This window comes from Microtus oregoni, unplaced genomic scaffold (genome assembly GCF_018167655.1).
Source record: "Microtus oregoni isolate MIOR12 unplaced genomic scaffold, Mior012 000001F_ref0000356, whole genome shotgun sequence".
NCBI classification, from domain to species: Eukaryota; Metazoa; Chordata; class Mammalia; order Rodentia; family Cricetidae; genus Microtus; species Microtus oregoni.
The window spans coordinates 48,361,719-48,377,902 of NW_024543060.1; the positions used below are offsets into that span (position 1 = coordinate 48,361,719).

Consider the following 16,184-nt stretch of genomic DNA (forward strand, 5'->3'; position numbering starts at 1 on the left):
GGCTGGAAACCTGGAGCAGTCTCGCCGTTCTCAAAGGGCTCCCTTCTGCTGGTTCATGAATGCCTGCCCCCACCCCCGAAAGATAATGCAACTACTTGGGTTTTTTCTTTTTTAAATCTTTCCTATTCACGATTAAAAATGTGATAAATCAGGTTTTTGGCTCTGAATAACAATGACTTGATTTAGATTTCCTAGTAAATCTATTCAAAAGTGAAACAAAGACGGCCTTTGGAGGATACCTTACATTTCACCTGGGCCAGGCACCGTAAGGGCAATTCAGATAAAAATCTTGTTAGGAACTCAACAAGAAATAGAGGATTTTCTCTTTTCCCTGGTTCAGGCTTTATTTAAACTCTTTGTTCAAAAAAATGAACAGAGTGATAGTAAGATTCTAATTTACAGATATAGCTTAGACGCATCTAATATTAAATTAGAAGATCGCACAAGAAATCCATTTACACATAAAAGTTAAAACCAATAATTAATCTTTTAAAACTTTATCTTACATAAAGCCAAAATGAAACTAAATACATGTTAGCAACTTCATTCACAAACATTAGTCAAAATATATACATTTAAAAAGGAAAACGCTATAATTTGAGGATTTTTTTTTCCCTAAAATGTATTTCATCAGAATTCGCAAGTGAATTGCAGGCGGTCTAGAAAACAAGCTATTCGGAAAGGGAACTCCGAAAAACACATTAAACAGCACGTGCCAGAGGAATGCTAGATGACAATGAGGCATCTCTAAAAACAATTCTGTGCTTTCTTTCTGTTTTTCTTTTCCAGTTTTGCTAAGTAATAAATATATAGTTACGACCCAGACAAAAACGTCTGATTTAATCTTAGATAAAATTGCGATTCTAAAATAGTTCCGCAATTCTTAAAAGTTAACTTTGACATTTGCTCAACATGTTTTTTTTTTTTCTTTTCTGTTTTTGAGTCTAAAACCGACTCAAATTTAGGGCAATGAGAATAACACATTTTCTAAGACTCAATGTTTTCATTGACACACACACATTTACAGTCTTGAGGTGAACTCAGCCATGAGGGGGAAACCAGCATGCGAGCTTTCCATACTTTCGTAAACCTCGTCACAAGTCCAAGCCAGTGGACTCAGGGAGACTTCTAGTAGATTTTCCAGGGGCAGAATATCCAACTGACAACTTCCACCCGCACAGATTTTTTTTCTTACATTTCTTTTTCTTGGGGAAGAAAGAAAAAGAAAAGAAAAAAGAGCTCCCGCTTTTATTTGCATACGGGATGAAACAAAAGAAACGGTGATCATCTCCCATACAAAGGCCAGATTCGAGCCGGTCACTGGTCAGGAGCAGATCCGGTGTGGGGTCTGCAGTGTTCTGCAAACAGTATGGGCAGAGGACGGCTGTCCGGAGCCACCCTTCTCTAAGAACCTAAGGACAGGTCATCAACTCTCCCCTTTGCCACATTTTTCAAACCTAACGTCAGAACCGGGTGCATGCAACACAGACCGAGGAGGACCGGGAGGGAGGATCGATGAGACACACACACAAAAGCAAAAAATCCAAACAACAAAACAGGAAAGCCCACCGTTGTGTTAAAGTTTCTCCTCCCACCCACCTCTATGGGTAAACGCAACAGGTTCCGAAGTGCAAAGCAAACGCCGAGCTGGCGGAGGCACACAACCTCGCTCTTAAAGCAGGCTGCAGAAGTGCGGGTGGGAAGGGATCCTAGAATCCACACGCACACTCTCGCTCGCGCCCTCGAGCGCTCGGCCACTCAAGCCACAGCTGGCTGGCATCTCCGCCTCTGCCCGACACCTATACATCTATGTACATACAAACCGGGCCCCCGGTCGCCCGAGGGCGCACCGGAAGGCCGCCAGTCTCGTACCTATACATATGTACACGTGCGCACTCAGGTCCTCGCGGGTGGGCCCCGCGGGGTCATAGCGCGGCCGCGTAGGCCGCGGGGTAGGGGTCCAGCTGAGGCTTGCCCATGCCTGGCAGGAGGATGTAGGCGAGCGGCGGCTGCAGCCCGGGGCTGGGCCACGCGCTGCAGTTGCACGGGATCATATAGCCCGGGTTGCCCGGGCTGGGGTGCGAGTGCGTGTGCCCCCCGGCGGCCGCCGCGGCCGCTGCAGCCGCCGCTGCCGCACCGTGGAAGGCACCCGCGCCCGCGGTCGGATACCCGAGCGACGATGCATACGGCAGGCCGGACGACGACGAGGAGATCTCTGCCATCTTGGAGCCCAGGTCGAGCAGCGAGTAGGGGCTGCCCGCGGCGGCGGCTGCAGCGGCGGCGGCAGCGGCGGCCGCCGACTGCGGGAAGAAGACGCGCGCGGCGGCGGCGGCCGCTGCGGCCGCCGCCTTCTCCGGGTTGGCGAGCAGGGACTCGGGGACCAGGCCTCCGCCCGCACCCGCGTGCAGCCCGGCTCCCGCCTTGAGCGCCGGATGCTCGGCGTCCGCCACGCCGCCCAAGCCGTAAGGCACCGGGAAGGCGAACTTGTCCTTCTTGAGCAGCGTCTTGGGCTTGCGCCGGGGCCGGTACTTGTAGTCGGGATGCTCTTTCATGTGCATGGCTCGCAGACGCTTCGCCTCGTCGATGAACGGCCTCTTCTCCGACTCGGTGAGCAGCTTCCACTCGGCGCCCAGGCGCTTGCTGATCTCGGAGTTGTGCATCTTAGGGTTCTCCTGGGCCATCTTACGCCGCTGAGCCCGCGACCACACCATGAAGGCGTTCATTGGGCGCTTGACGTGGTCCACCGGCTTGGACATGCTGTCGCCGAGCCGCGGCTGCAGCCCGCCGCCGCCGCCGCCACCCGGGCCCTCGGCCTCTGCCCGGAGGAAATCAATGTTGACTGCTAGCGGGCACCCGCTCAGCCGGCGGCCGTGCGTCCGGATGTCGTTCCCGCTCGGGAAGAGGGGAGCTAGAAGACCAGCCCAGGGCCGGGGCGCTGCGTCCCGGGACGCTGGGGTCTCTCTGGCCGAACTCTAGGAAAAATACTCTCCGGGACCCTGGAACTTCTTGACAGTGTCCCCACTCAGCGTTGGCACTTTGCTCTCTGCTTCCTTTTTGTCCTTCTGTCCGGTAGCCTTTGCTCGCCAACTCCCTGCAGGTGGCCACTGCCCCGAACAGCTCTGCCCTTTCCAATGTCTCCAAAGCCTCAAATGCCAAGCAGCCCCGAAAGTTAAGTTAGGGAGGATCCACCAAGTTGAGCCGAGGAGCCCGCCGCCGCGTGCTGCCAAGTGCCAAAGGGGGCTCTCGGCCGCTGGAGTGTTTGGGTTTTCCGCGGTGACTTTCTCATTTGACAGAAGCAGATGGGAGTGGGGGAGGGGTGGCCCGCGAAGAGGAAGAGGAGGGGGAGGGTCTGGGCACACAGAGCACCGTGATGGGTAGAAACACAAACACACCACCACACCACCGGCCGGTCCGGTGGAGTCAGGGCGCGCTGATGGAACCCCTGATCCGATAGCTTTGCTGAGGGTGGCCACTGTCCCCTGGCACCTGATTCTGGAGAGTCTCTCTCCGCGGCTTCGCTCAGGAGAGGTGAGGAAAGAGGTGAGATGAGGTTTTGAGCAAGCCTGAGTCGCCGGGTCTTAGTGGAAACCGTCCGGGCTTTTCGAATCGCCGCGCTGGGCTGTCCCCAGGACCAAGCTTGCTCCGCTGGCTCCCAGCCCTTCCAGGCTCGCACGCCGACTCGGGCTCCAGGAGCACTCCAGGCGTGGAGGGCGGCGCCGTGCAGCGCGGCAGGCCGGGCCCTGGCTGCTTCTCCTCCGGCCTCCGGTTGTCGTAGCCAGACACTAGCAACTAACTTCTTGCAAGTTTCCGGCCCGGCTCAGCCGCGCCCCTAGGTGAGCGAGCCGCGAAGCGTGCGCCCGCCTGCGTGTGTGTGCCGTGACCCGGAGTCCCTCTCTCCCGGCTTCTCCCGGGGCGGTAGGTTGGATGGGTGCAGGGACTCAAGGTACTGGAAGAGGGGGATTAAAGAAAACGCGCCATCACCTCGGGTCGCAGGTCTGCGCTGGAGCTGCTCCTGCTTCCGCGACTCGGGGCCCCTTCCGGGCCCAGGCCGTCGCTCCGCTGCTCCCAAGGTGGCTGGAGCCCTCTGTAGCAGCTCAGGTGAGTGTCGCCACCTGCGAGTGTAGGCGCTGGTAGCGGGCGCTGGGTGTGCATGTCCAGCCGCGACAGTGTGTGACTGTGTGTGAGTGTGTATATCCTGGGTGTGCGGAGGAGGAGGAGCCGGGGACTCTAGGAGGGAGGAGGGACCAGCGGAGCCTCCTCCCGCTCTCCAGCTCCCCGACCTGAAATTAACAGATCCCCCCCTCCCGCCCCCACCTCCCGCCTTTCGCCCCCTCCCAACACTCCTCCTCTTACTCTTTTTCACTTTGAGTGCAGGTTTAGGCGAGTGGAGAGTCCGCCGCGCGCCGCGGAGTCTGCGCACTGTTTGGCGCTTGGCAACCCTTGGTGTCACTGGCGGCTGCCCCTGTTCGACCCGGCGCTACAGCGGCTCTGCTGGCAGCTCCGGAAAGCCTCTTTCCGGGAGGATAAAGGTGGTACACCGGAGGAGAGGAGCTGGGAGAACTGCGGTGGAAGAGGGTTAAGCCTGAGGAGGTGTGGTGGGGACGAGGGGGGAGTCGTCTTCGAAAATATTTGAGACTGTTCCGAAAGGCAAGAAAATGCTCATTTTCCTTGGAGGGCCGAATGGTTCCCGCATTTTCTTGCCTGGTGATGCACTCAGTCCGAGGTAGTGGAGCGAAAAATAGCTTAGGATGGACAGGGCATTTTTGGGCAAGCTTTCGGCAAAGGAGCGAGCCTAGGCTGAGTCTGAATCCTCATCGGAATACCCAACTCTTTCACAATTGTCTTCTGCCTTGTTTGGATTTTTTTTTTTTTTTAAATCTGGCCATCAGAGTCATCTCGTCATCTCTTTAATATCACAGTTTCTCCACCGCATGGTAGGGGGCGGGGAAAGGTGCCTCAAATCAGAAGTATAAATCATTTCTCTAAACAAATAAAAACCATGTTCCACACTGGGCTGCGTTTATGCTGCTGGCGCACATTTTCTTGCTTGGTAATTAGAGCAATTATAATTGACACTCTGAAGAAAAATCAAAAGGCATAGTTTTGTTTGCACCCCCTCTCCCATCTCCCTGGGATTCCCCCCTCCCCCAGGTAGTTTATGCTTCAGGCTGTTTGCTCGCCTTCTTACTTTGGCTGTTTGCAAGTAACAAATTTGTATAAACAGTTAAAAATTTTAAGTGTCTTTTTGCAATGTATGTTCAATTTGTTCACACACCGGACCCTTAAAGCACTGATTGAAATTACGGCGTTGCTGTGAACCGTTTTGTGCGTCTATTTATTAAAGAATTAGGCTTGCTTTGTTGCTCGTTTAAATTGAAGAATAGCGATTGCTTTTGAAAGTGTTGGTTGGGATGACAGACATGCCAGTCAGCAGTGGCTAAGTGGTTTCTGTTTTCCTTAGCTGTCATGTTTGTAAATGCTTGTTTCGTATTGTTTTTGCCCTTCTGTTGCTAAAACAATTGAACTGATTACTTTAGAATCATACTTCTTCAACACACTCTAGAAGACACTGTCATTCACAGACTCTGGGTGGTGCAATGTTAAGACACTAGCAGGTGTAATTACATAGACTAGGATATTAAATATACTGTTTCATGATGATAAACTACAAAATTACCATCTCGGAGCTTTCAGCCTACCAACTTGTATAATAGGTTTGAGACAAAAATATTAGACACTGGCACACAAAGAGCATATGTATGGAGACACAGTGTATGAAAACTGTTATCCACTAATCATTCTGAATAAAGTGGAGTCTAATAGTGAAAATTATCTTGGCATAAAAATGACTGAAGGTTGAAGAAATTAATTTATGTTGGTATTTTAAACGATCTTATGTGTGTCATGTTTGTTTTTGAAATCTTCAATAAATTATGATTGCATTGAAATGTTTGTATATATGACCAAAAGCTATGCTTATATATGCTATATGTTGTCAATATCAAATACATCAGACTTCCTCAGGTAGCCCTCGTGTAAACTGCAATCATACCTTTAAAGTGAATGAACCAAGTTAGACAGTTCTGTAGAGAGCGACGGCACAGACAGGACACGACTATTGTGTTGCACATTGTGTGTTCACTAGACACAACTTTGCACATTGCAGAATGGGAGGAGTTTGATTTATCTGCTCTGGACTTTTTGAGGATCAGTATTCTTGCCCTGAGTTCTTCATATCCAAGAAAAGGGCACCCCAGTGATTGTGAGATGAAGTGGGTCCCTGTTATCTGTCAGCCTTTAGACCTCTGGCCTGAAGCTGGCTAACCCCTGTTATGTAGACACACCCAAATCTACACTCACTTTTAATATGCTCCTATGCTGAGTTCCTGTCGGTGGAGTGGTGTGTGCAGTTCTCTCTGAGTGGCCGGTGTGAGGAACTTACAGAGGACAAAGCCCCTTCAGAGACCTGTGAGTGTGATGGTCTTGTCCAAGTCCAGGCTTTCTGCTCAGCAGCCCCTGAAAAGGGTCTGTTTCCCTGAGGGACGCAGTAGCACCTGGAGCTACAGTGTCAGATAGAAAACAGAGACACACTTGCAGGGAAGTTTGTGGGCGCCCAGATACTTAGCTTCCTTCTTCTTTTCCCTTATAGCCTCCTCTGTAATTGGTCTCCTTTCCAACCCCACAACCTTCACTAGGAGGCAGCAATGAGGTTGGTTGGAGTAGAAAAGTACCTGGCAACAGAAAACCAGCCGGCTCCATTACCTTCTTCCTAAATAAGTGGAGTCCTCAGGTTCCAATATGAACCAAGACACTTTCTTCCATCTTTTCAACCATCCTCTTCCTCCTCTCTCCCTTTTCCCCTCCCTCCATCCTTCTTCCTCTTTCTCGACTCCCCTCTGTATGGTATTTTAACTGCATGGTTCAGGAAGCAAAGGTGATACTGTCACGGTACAGAGACCACGCCCCTCTCGGTGGGACCCACCTGGACACGGAGAGCGGGCAACTATGGTGACGGAGCTCTGAGGGTCAACGCTTCAGCACACGCTGCTGTGAAGGAATCTTACTTTAATGGAAGCGCCAAGCAGCCTGCCGGACCTGCTAGGAAGGAAGTGGTCAAATGACGAGGGCTGCCAGCATTTTGTAGGCTTTTCTTCCAGCTCTGCTTACCCCCTTAGCTCCTAAGGGGGTAGTGATGGAGTCTAGTCGGGACCCGAGCGAAGAGCCGAGAGCAGGTTAAATCAACAGCTATAACTGTGGCTGCTTCCTGTGGCTGTGAAGTGCTTGTCTGTTTGAGGTTCGGGTTCCTTGATTTTCACCTTACTTGTGCTGATCAGGTTTGGGAACACCTTTCTCTTCTTGACAGTGTCCAAGAGCTGATAATAGCTCAAAGACCTTTCCCGAATGACCAAGCAAGGAACACCAAAGCTGTCCCCTCCTGCCTCTTCAACCTCCTGCCCTTCCCTACAAAAAGAACCCTTCTAACCTAATTTAAGACAATCGCACAAAATCCCAAGATTAGGCCTCAAGAACCCTCCAAAAGTAGCAGAGAGCTTTAATTCTCTGTAGATAAATGCTTTAAAGCTTTTTTTTTTTTGGAGGGGGGGAGTGGTAGTGGTGGTGGTTGCTATGCTTGAGCAAATCCAGAGATGCACCACAGCCTCTCATTTGCCCTGTGGTGATAAACAATCCTCCCAACTTTCTGGAGTTCTCAAATGGAGACTGAATTTGGGAGGGGGGCTGGGTTGATCATGCACAAATCACCAGCACCTTCTGTTGATTAGAGAAGTTCTCCCAGATGCCCCTGCTGTGCCTGGGAGGTACCTGGGAGCCCATTCGAAGCAGTTTCCTGGCTACCAGGACTGAGTTCTTAAGGGGCCAGGCCTTTCACGTGGATCATCTTTCTGTGTTTTTAGGAAAGCTCTCTAAAGTAAGAGTTATATCTCTAATTTATAGGTAGGAAAATGGAGCCAGAGAGCAGGTAAGGCCTCTGATGTAGCCCAATGACAAATGACTGGATTTGCATTATTCTGGTTACTTCAACCTCCACTGTCCGGAGTCCCAGTGGGCAGTCTCTCCTGTCTTCCTAGTTTCTTAGCCTTTTTGTGACTCAGTTAGGGCCCTCTGAGGGGATGCAGGGGACTGGCTGATGGTAATTCTCTTGTAAAGTGTTCTAAGGGCCCACAGCTCCCCTGAGGATCCCTCCCACAGTCCCTGGTCTCCTCATCCATATGTGTCAGCTGTAGTCCTCTGCTCTAAGTCCCTGGACCTCCCAAGGCAAACACTGAGCCACTGCCAGCCCCAAGCACCTTCCTCTGATAGCCAAGGATCTAATCTTAGGCCTCTCTTCCTAACCCCAGCTGTTGTCCCGCCCCTCCTGTTCCCTCTACCAACCGGTCCAGTTTCCTTTTCTGAACCATATTTGGCTTAATCACAGTTCTCAATTCACGATACATTCTCATAATTAATCAACCTATCAACAGCCTGCTTTTATTATTTAGTTCATCTATATCTATCTATCTATCTATCTATCTATCTATCTATAAGCATGCATGAAGCCACTATCCAAAATAAACCTGTTCATAAACTTAAATCTAACTAGATAATGTGTGCAGTGAACTTCTCACCAGCCCCCAAACCCAGCCTAAACATTTGATGTTTGTATAGTTTTTTTTTTTAAGTCTAAAGTACCCTTAAAAATGATTGTTTTAGTTTTTTAACTTGTGAAAGGTTTCTCCAGGACACTTCGGTCTGTAGTCTCTATTGACTTCTTCCACCTAACTGTGTGGTTTGGGGACATTAGTACTCCCTGTTCCATCATTTTAGCTGCCGTGTAATGTTCGTGCAAACATACTGCCGTCTACTTCTGCTAACTACCTTGTTGATGGCATGAATAGGCATTCCCACCCAATAGTGTTCCCTGTGTACCAGCGTGAAATCTGTGAAGTGGGAAATTCACTTCATGCTTATTTCTAAGTGGGTCTTTTACTGGTTTAGTTCATACATGCATGTGTTTATATGTGTGCGTGTGTGTACATACAAATGGATATTATTTACAGCTATGACTACCATCCTTTGTTCATTATATGTGGGTGATAATACATACACATATATGTTTGATATGCATATATGTATATAGATATTATAGATATGAATCAGTTTCATTATCTTTCAGATGTTTGGTCTTGTAGGAATTATTCTCTCATGACCAACATCCCTCTGAAATTGTTATTTGTAGATACCATGAGGTTCACTTATTCCGTACAGATCCTTAGGCTTTAGAACTAACAACAGAGAAAGCTTCCCTGTGTGCTCTTCCTTAGGGCTGCCTTGCCCCAACTGAAGACCACAAGCACTGATATCTGTGCTTTCTGCTTTGCTTCAGAATTTAGTTCTGCTGTCTGTCTGTTTTTGCATTATCTGGTATAGCAAATCCTGTCATTGTTATTCAAAAATATTTTGAATACTCTCAGCATTTGTGTTTATACACAAATTTGAGAACAAAATGTCTGGTTATAGATAGTCTTTAAAACCCCAACTATTTTTGATAGCCTTTAAAATTAAGGATGCTATAAGCCTGTGTGTTGAGAATTGAATGTTTATAATATTGACCTTATAATCCATGAACCTAGTATCTCTTCATTAATTTTGCTGAAATGAAATAAAATTTATTTTTTTCAGTGAGATCTGTGTGTGTGTTTGAATAAAATTCTTACATCTCTATTATTTGTAGGTTTTTAGAGTTTTAACTCCATTTTATTTTTTAAACTACCTTACAAAATAATGTTTTTATTACTGCATTTACATACATTTTAAATTATTTTAAATATTTTTAAAACATTTATTTGCTAAGATAAAGAGCATTTTTTAAGATGCTGCCTTCAAAAATGATGTCTTTTCGGGGTTTAATTTTCTCCCTTTTGTCAATGGTTAGAAATCATTTGATTTTTATGTTGATTTTTAGATGGCAACCATGACAGCAATTAAACATATATTCATCTACCTACTTAGTTTTGCGATAGGGTCTGACTGTTTTGCTTTGAACTGATGGCTGTGAACCAGAGGTCTTTCTGTCTTAGCATGTGCCACCATCCAGCTTGAAAGCACTTTTCATGCTAGAGTCTCTCCCTTAAAACACCTGTAATCCTGAGAGTTTCATCCTCCTTCCTGGCCCCTTGTGTCTCATGTGTCTCACTGTCCTGTCCATCCTTCATTTCTGAGCAGAGGGGAGATCTTTGTCTCTGTGCTGACCTGTGAGCAGCTTCCAGGAGGAAGTCACACGTTTTTGATTTTTTGTTTATTTGTTTTCAGATCTTGGTACTTTGAACAATTCAGATATTCTGGCCTCATGCCACCAAACCCACAGGCACACACATATGTCCCCACGATCTTTCTTAGTTATCTTTTTCTCAGTTTAGACAGCTGGGCAACCAAGACATGATTCTTTCTCTCTAGAGCAAGAGCCCTGCCTCACTGCAGCCCTCCATGTTTGGAGGGCAGGTCAGAGCCTTCAACTGCTCCACATTCTCCGTACCTACATAAGGATGCTTGTTGACTTAGTTATTTTTTTTTCTAACTTGATTAGTATTTGTTTCTTTTATTTGTAGTCAGGAGGCAGCCTGGTCTACAGGGTGAGTTTCAGGAGAGCCAGTGATAGACTGAGAAATCATGTCTTGAAAACCAAGCATAAAATTTTTTTTAAAAAAAGCAATACAAAGTGAGGAAAAGCAAAGTCATAATTCCTTCTAATTTTTCCTACATGAACATGAGAGGACCTCGAGCAGGAATTCTGATTATTAAAAACCAGTGCTTGACCTGACATCATCAGTCTAGCTGCCTGAAAAGTTGACTAATGACCTCAGTGGACTCCTCACCTCCAGGAATTTGGAGAGCTGCACTCCCTTTGGACGCTCTGTTTGTGCACTAAACATTTGTGGACTTCTCACCTCCAGGAATTTGGAGAGCTGCACTCCCTTTGGATGCTCTGTTTGTGCACTAAACATTTGTGGACTTCTCACCTCCAGGAATTTGGAGAGCTGCACTCCCTTTGGACGCTCTGTTTGTGCACTAAACATTTCTGCACACTGACTTCCTAGTTGACCTGTCCTCTTGATAACTGTCAGCCTCCAGTCTCACAGTCCTGTCTGCTGTCAGGAGTGGCTGCCACGCAGTGCTGGTTTCCGTGCTCCCTGGAAACCATGCCAGATGTTTGTGCATGCATGTCTGAGAGTCAGTCCATCTATTGCTGCCAGACAAAGCCCTGTTCGTGCTAACATTCATCTTTGTTTATTCATTGAAGACCAAAGGGGCTCTCATTATATCACAATTCTTTTTTCATAATGCGTTGTTTCAGTTGTTTTATCAATGAAATCCCCTCTTGGCTACAAGGGCACATGGAAATGACTTGGGAAGCTAGGAGCAACTAGACAAGAGAATTTTCTCAGATGCATTCACTAGCAATAGCTTCAGGTAGCTTTTTAAAGAACCCCCTTTTTTTTTCATGGTTCCAACAGGCTCAGTTAAGGACTCCAAGCTTACTGCTTCACATCCTAGCTCAGCTACCATAAACTAGTGCCAGTCGCTCTTGGTTACAACTGTTAACCCCCAGCGTTTCCTCATTCAAATTTAAACACCCCAAAGGCAAGGACTGTATCTTTTTTATCGTTAAACCTCAAGGCTCCTGGCATCAACTAAGTGCTTAATAAATGGTTGACAGTGAGTGAATCAGCCACATGCTCTATGTCCCTGTATGCACAGCAAGAAGAGAAAACAGGATGAGGACTTAACACCACGATTCACATACAGTATTGCTAAGATAATCTTAATTAATTAATGCCCATGATGTCTGGACTAAAATTAGAAATGACAAGACTTAATGTACCCCCATGTAAAAATCCTATAGCCTAGCCTCTGTTATCAAAACATATCAATTAGGGGGCTGAGACATGGCTGTGAAGTTAAGAGCATTTGTTGTGGTTGCAGAAGTCCTGAGTTTGGTTCTCAGTACCCACATGGCAGCTCACAACAGCTTGTAATGGCAGTCCTGGGGTATCTGGTGCCCTCTTCTGGCCTCCCTGGGCATCTGCCCACACATGATGGCACACATATACAGATATAAGTGAAAATAGAATAAGAATAAAGAAAGACATATAAGACGTGGTTTACCCTTCTCTTTCTCTGTGATCAACTTGTGGTTATTTAACTTCTTAATAAAATGAAGATGTATCAAATATGGTTTGTCCTGTCCTCTCTCCATGATCAATTTGTGGTTATCCAACTTCTTAACTAAAAGGATTTTTTTGGTTGTTTTTACAGCTCTTTATATTTCTTTTGTGTGTGTGTGTGTGTGTGTGTGTGTGTGTGTGTGTGTGTTGGCAGGCAGCCCATGGCTTGTGGGAGAGGTCAGAAGACAACTTGTGAGAATGGATTCTCTCCTACCGCTATATGAATGTCAAGGAGAGAACTTGGCCCTCAAGGCTTAGAGACAAGTGTCCTTACCATCTCCTTGGCACTTAAGTCTGTAACTTTAAGTTGTTACTGAGGGCAGACAGGTTACAAAACAACATTTATTAAGTTTAAATTTAAGTGTTGCTTGGCTGTGCCTTTTAACAGTTCCTTGGCTATAAAGGAAAAACTTATAATGTGATTAAATCATGCTTTTGCAATGGATTCTATACTCTTGTTGGATCTGTTCTTTAAAAATCATTCTTGGAATATTTTAATTGTAAATGATGCAGTTTTGCCTTTAAAATTCTTTGGACCTGAGGCAGTGACAATTCAGATCTCCCGGGGTATCAAGACAAGCCTCCCTGCAAATCCTGCTAGGTCACCTTCATTCTGAAGAAGTATTTTCTTCATCTCTTCAGATTTACTGATTTATTTATAGATAAGTTAGTAGCATAGTTGTGAGAAATGATTTTCTTTTAGTCTTTTTTTCTCTCACATAGTCTGGGTTGATCTCACACTGAGGTAGGTGAGGATGATCTGCCCCCTTCAGTTCTTCCCGCCTCTATCCCCCCACCTCCAAGGGTGCAGCTTCTCCACCTGCTTTACATGGTGCTGGGGGTTTTGCACAATCACCCTACCAAGAGGTACATCTCTGGGCCTTTTTTGTTGTTTTCTTTCTGAGACAGGATCTCATTGTGTGTTTCATGCTTCTTCTTCCCCAGCACTGGGATTTAGATGGCATGGTGCCACCATTCATGTCCCCAAACTTTTTTTTTTAAATAAATCTTGTTTTTTAGCCAAGGAGACATCTGGGGTGTTGGTTGGGTGTCCTGGACTCTGTGTGGAACCCTGAGGCAGAACTATACTTGGGTGAGCTCTTCTAGGCACAGAGTGCTAATCAGACAGGCAGATTTTCTGCGAGGGAAAGGGAACCACAGACATCTCCTAGGAATGTTCACACCACAGTTACTTTAAAGAGTTAGTCTCCATCTCCTGGAGGTTGGAACGACAGGCGAGCGCTCGAGCCGACTCACCTTTGATTTTATGCTACTGAGGAAATGTCACTGTTTATATTCTACCAGGTGTGCACATGTCCTCAATGGCTACGGCTTTGGGGGAGACTGAAGGTGGAAGCAAGTCCTTCGTTAGCCGTTCATGAGAGTAAACCCCTAGAATCTGAGCTGGCCTTGATGACTTGCTTGGCCAATACATCACGGCAGTGTAATTCTGGGGTCTCCAAGTGTAGTCATACGAAGCTCCTACTGCTTGCAGTCCCTGCTCTCTGGAAGCCCCAGGCTGCCGTGTGAAATTTGCAATGGCTTCGAGACTGCGTATATAAGACGTGCTAGCATGCAGTGCTGGCTGGTTCAGACCACTGGGCCATCCCACCTGGCATGGCAGACCTAAAACTGATTCTGCCCTGTAGCCTTCAAAGCAGTTCATAAATCAGAGGATTCCACCAAATGACTTTTGTGTCATTCGTTGAGATGGGAGAACCGTCCAGCTAAGCCCAGTTGATAAAAATCATGGCACAGGAAACCGCTTGTTTTTATCAAGTCACTGTGTTTTGGGATGGTTTCTGAGGCAGCAGCAGACAGCTAGCCCAGCCTTCATCTAGTAATCCAGGGTTAGCATCAGTTAAACAAACTAATCTACCAGCTTACAAGTGGAGTGTTGGTAAAGACTCCCTAAGTTAAACAAACTAATCTACCAGCTTACAAGTGGAGTGTTGGTAAAGACTCCCTAATTCCATTTATCCCTGGAGAGCCAGATTTAATCTTAACAATTAGTATTGTCACTATAGTTACTGATATACAGCACAGACTGTAGAATCTATAAGAGAAGACCTCCGATCTAATAATAATAATAATAATAATAATAATAATAATAACCCAAGAACTGTAAAACCCCTGTAGTGCTCACCTCCACCCCTTCCCCATATGAAATCACGGGCAGTTTGCAGGGCAGCAGAGGGAGAGAGGCACCGTTCTAGCAGTATTTATTTTCTGTTTTGTGTTAATTACCTTCCCTTTCCAATTCTAAAGTACTTAAGCCTTGACTTAGTTACCAGCTATGCAGGGACAAGTTCTCTTTCCTAGATTTTTGAAAAGTAGAAAACTCATTTTCCACTGGAATGAGACCATTTCTTCTCTTTTTAATTTATTTTTAAAATTTATTTTAATTTATTTTTTATTTTTATTGAACTCTACATTTTTCTTTGCTCTCCTCCCTACCTCTCCGCTCCTCTTCAACCCTCCTCCAAGGTCCCCATGCTCCCATTTACTCAGGAGATCTTGACTTTTTCTACTTCCCATGTAGATTAGATCTATGTAAGTCTCTCTTAGGGTCCTCATTGTTGTCTGGGTTCTCTGGGATTGTGATTTGTGTGCTGGTTTTCTTTGATTTATGTTTAAAAAACACCTATGAGCCGGGCGGTGGTGGCGCACACCTTTAATCCCAGCACTAGGAAGCAGAGGCAGGCGGATCTTCGGGAGTTCGAGGCCAGCCTGGTCTACAAGAGCTAGTTCCGGGACAGGCACCAAAGCTACAGAGAAACCCTGTCTCGAAAAAACAAAAACAACAACAAAAAAAACCCAATTATGAGTGAGTACATATAATAATTGTCTTCCTGTGTCTGGGTTACCTCACTCAAAATAATGCATTCTAGCTCCATCCATTTGCCTGCAAAATTCAGGATGTCATTTTTTTTTTTTTGTTCTGCTGTGTAGTACTCTATTGTGTAAATGTACCACATTTTTCTTATCCACTCTCCGGTCGAAGGGCATTTAGATTGTTTCCAGTTTCATGACAAACAATGCTGCTATGAACATAGTTGAGCACATGTCTTTGTGGCACGACTGGGCATCCTTTGGATATATACCCAAAAGTGGTATTGCTGGGTCTTGATGAAGGTTGTTTCCTAATGGCGAGACCATTTCTATGATCAATAAAGTTACTTTTCAACTGAGTGATTACAGATTGAAGGAAATTGTTTTACCATATATATATATATATTTTAAAATCCATACATAAGGGACTGGAAAGATGGCTCAGTGGTTAGGAGCAGTGGCTTGGGTGTGGTTCCCAGCACCCAAAGGGCAGCTCACAGTTGTCTGTAACCCCAGTTCCAGGAGATTTTAGGCCCTCTTTGGGGGACACCAGGCACACCGGTGGTTCACAGGAATATGAGCAGACTATATGTGTAAAATTAAAATTAAAAATTTAAATCCTTATATAGGGTCAAACCTTAATTAAAAAGATGAACACACAGAATCAAATACATTTCCTCCTAGATAATATTTCTCTGCAGCTGGGAAGATTCTGGAGTCCTCATTATAGAGGTGAAGTTAAGGATCCCACCTCCTATTCTTTTTAATCCCTTAATGTCTAATTTCGAAGTGTACATGAATAAGTTATATTCATTTGGACTGAGAAAATGATCTGTGCTTACACAGGGCCCAATTATACATCTAACAATGATAGTGTTTTTAAAAGGAACAGAAACAGACATGGCTGCAGGGTCCAAAGCTTCGCCTCCAGATTACCATACAACAATACACTTGGATGATGTTGGTTTGGTGGTGTTCCCTTTCCTTCGCCATAGCCATGGGCTTCTGCTTTCATCCTTTTTTGAGCATACGTTACTTAAGGAAAATATTAGTAATGTCTGCAGAGATGGATTAATACATTCCATTACTGACTGGACTCCTACTCAATCTGATGAATCAGTGGTTTTGTGG

General features: G+C 46.1%; 1 protein-coding gene across 1 annotated transcript; it reads right to left on the bottom strand.

The window, feature by feature from the left end:
• Positions 1–325: 325 nt before the first annotated feature.
• On the bottom strand, positions 326–2,773 carry Sox21 (SRY-box transcription factor 21). Its single transcript, XM_041663311.1, has one exon. It carries the CDS (start codon positions 2,754–2,756, stop codon positions 1,926–1,928), a length of 831 nt encoding a protein of 276 aa, XP_041519245.1. The 5' UTR covers positions 2,757–2,773; the 3' UTR covers positions 326–1,925.
• Positions 2,774–16,184: the final 13,411 nt, after the last annotated feature.

What these genes read in the sequence shown, in the direction of transcription:
- Sox21 (XM_041663311.1), bottom strand. Translation starts at nt 2,756, where the DNA reads ATGTCCAAGCCGGTGGACCACGTCAAGCGCCCAATGAACGCCTTCATG.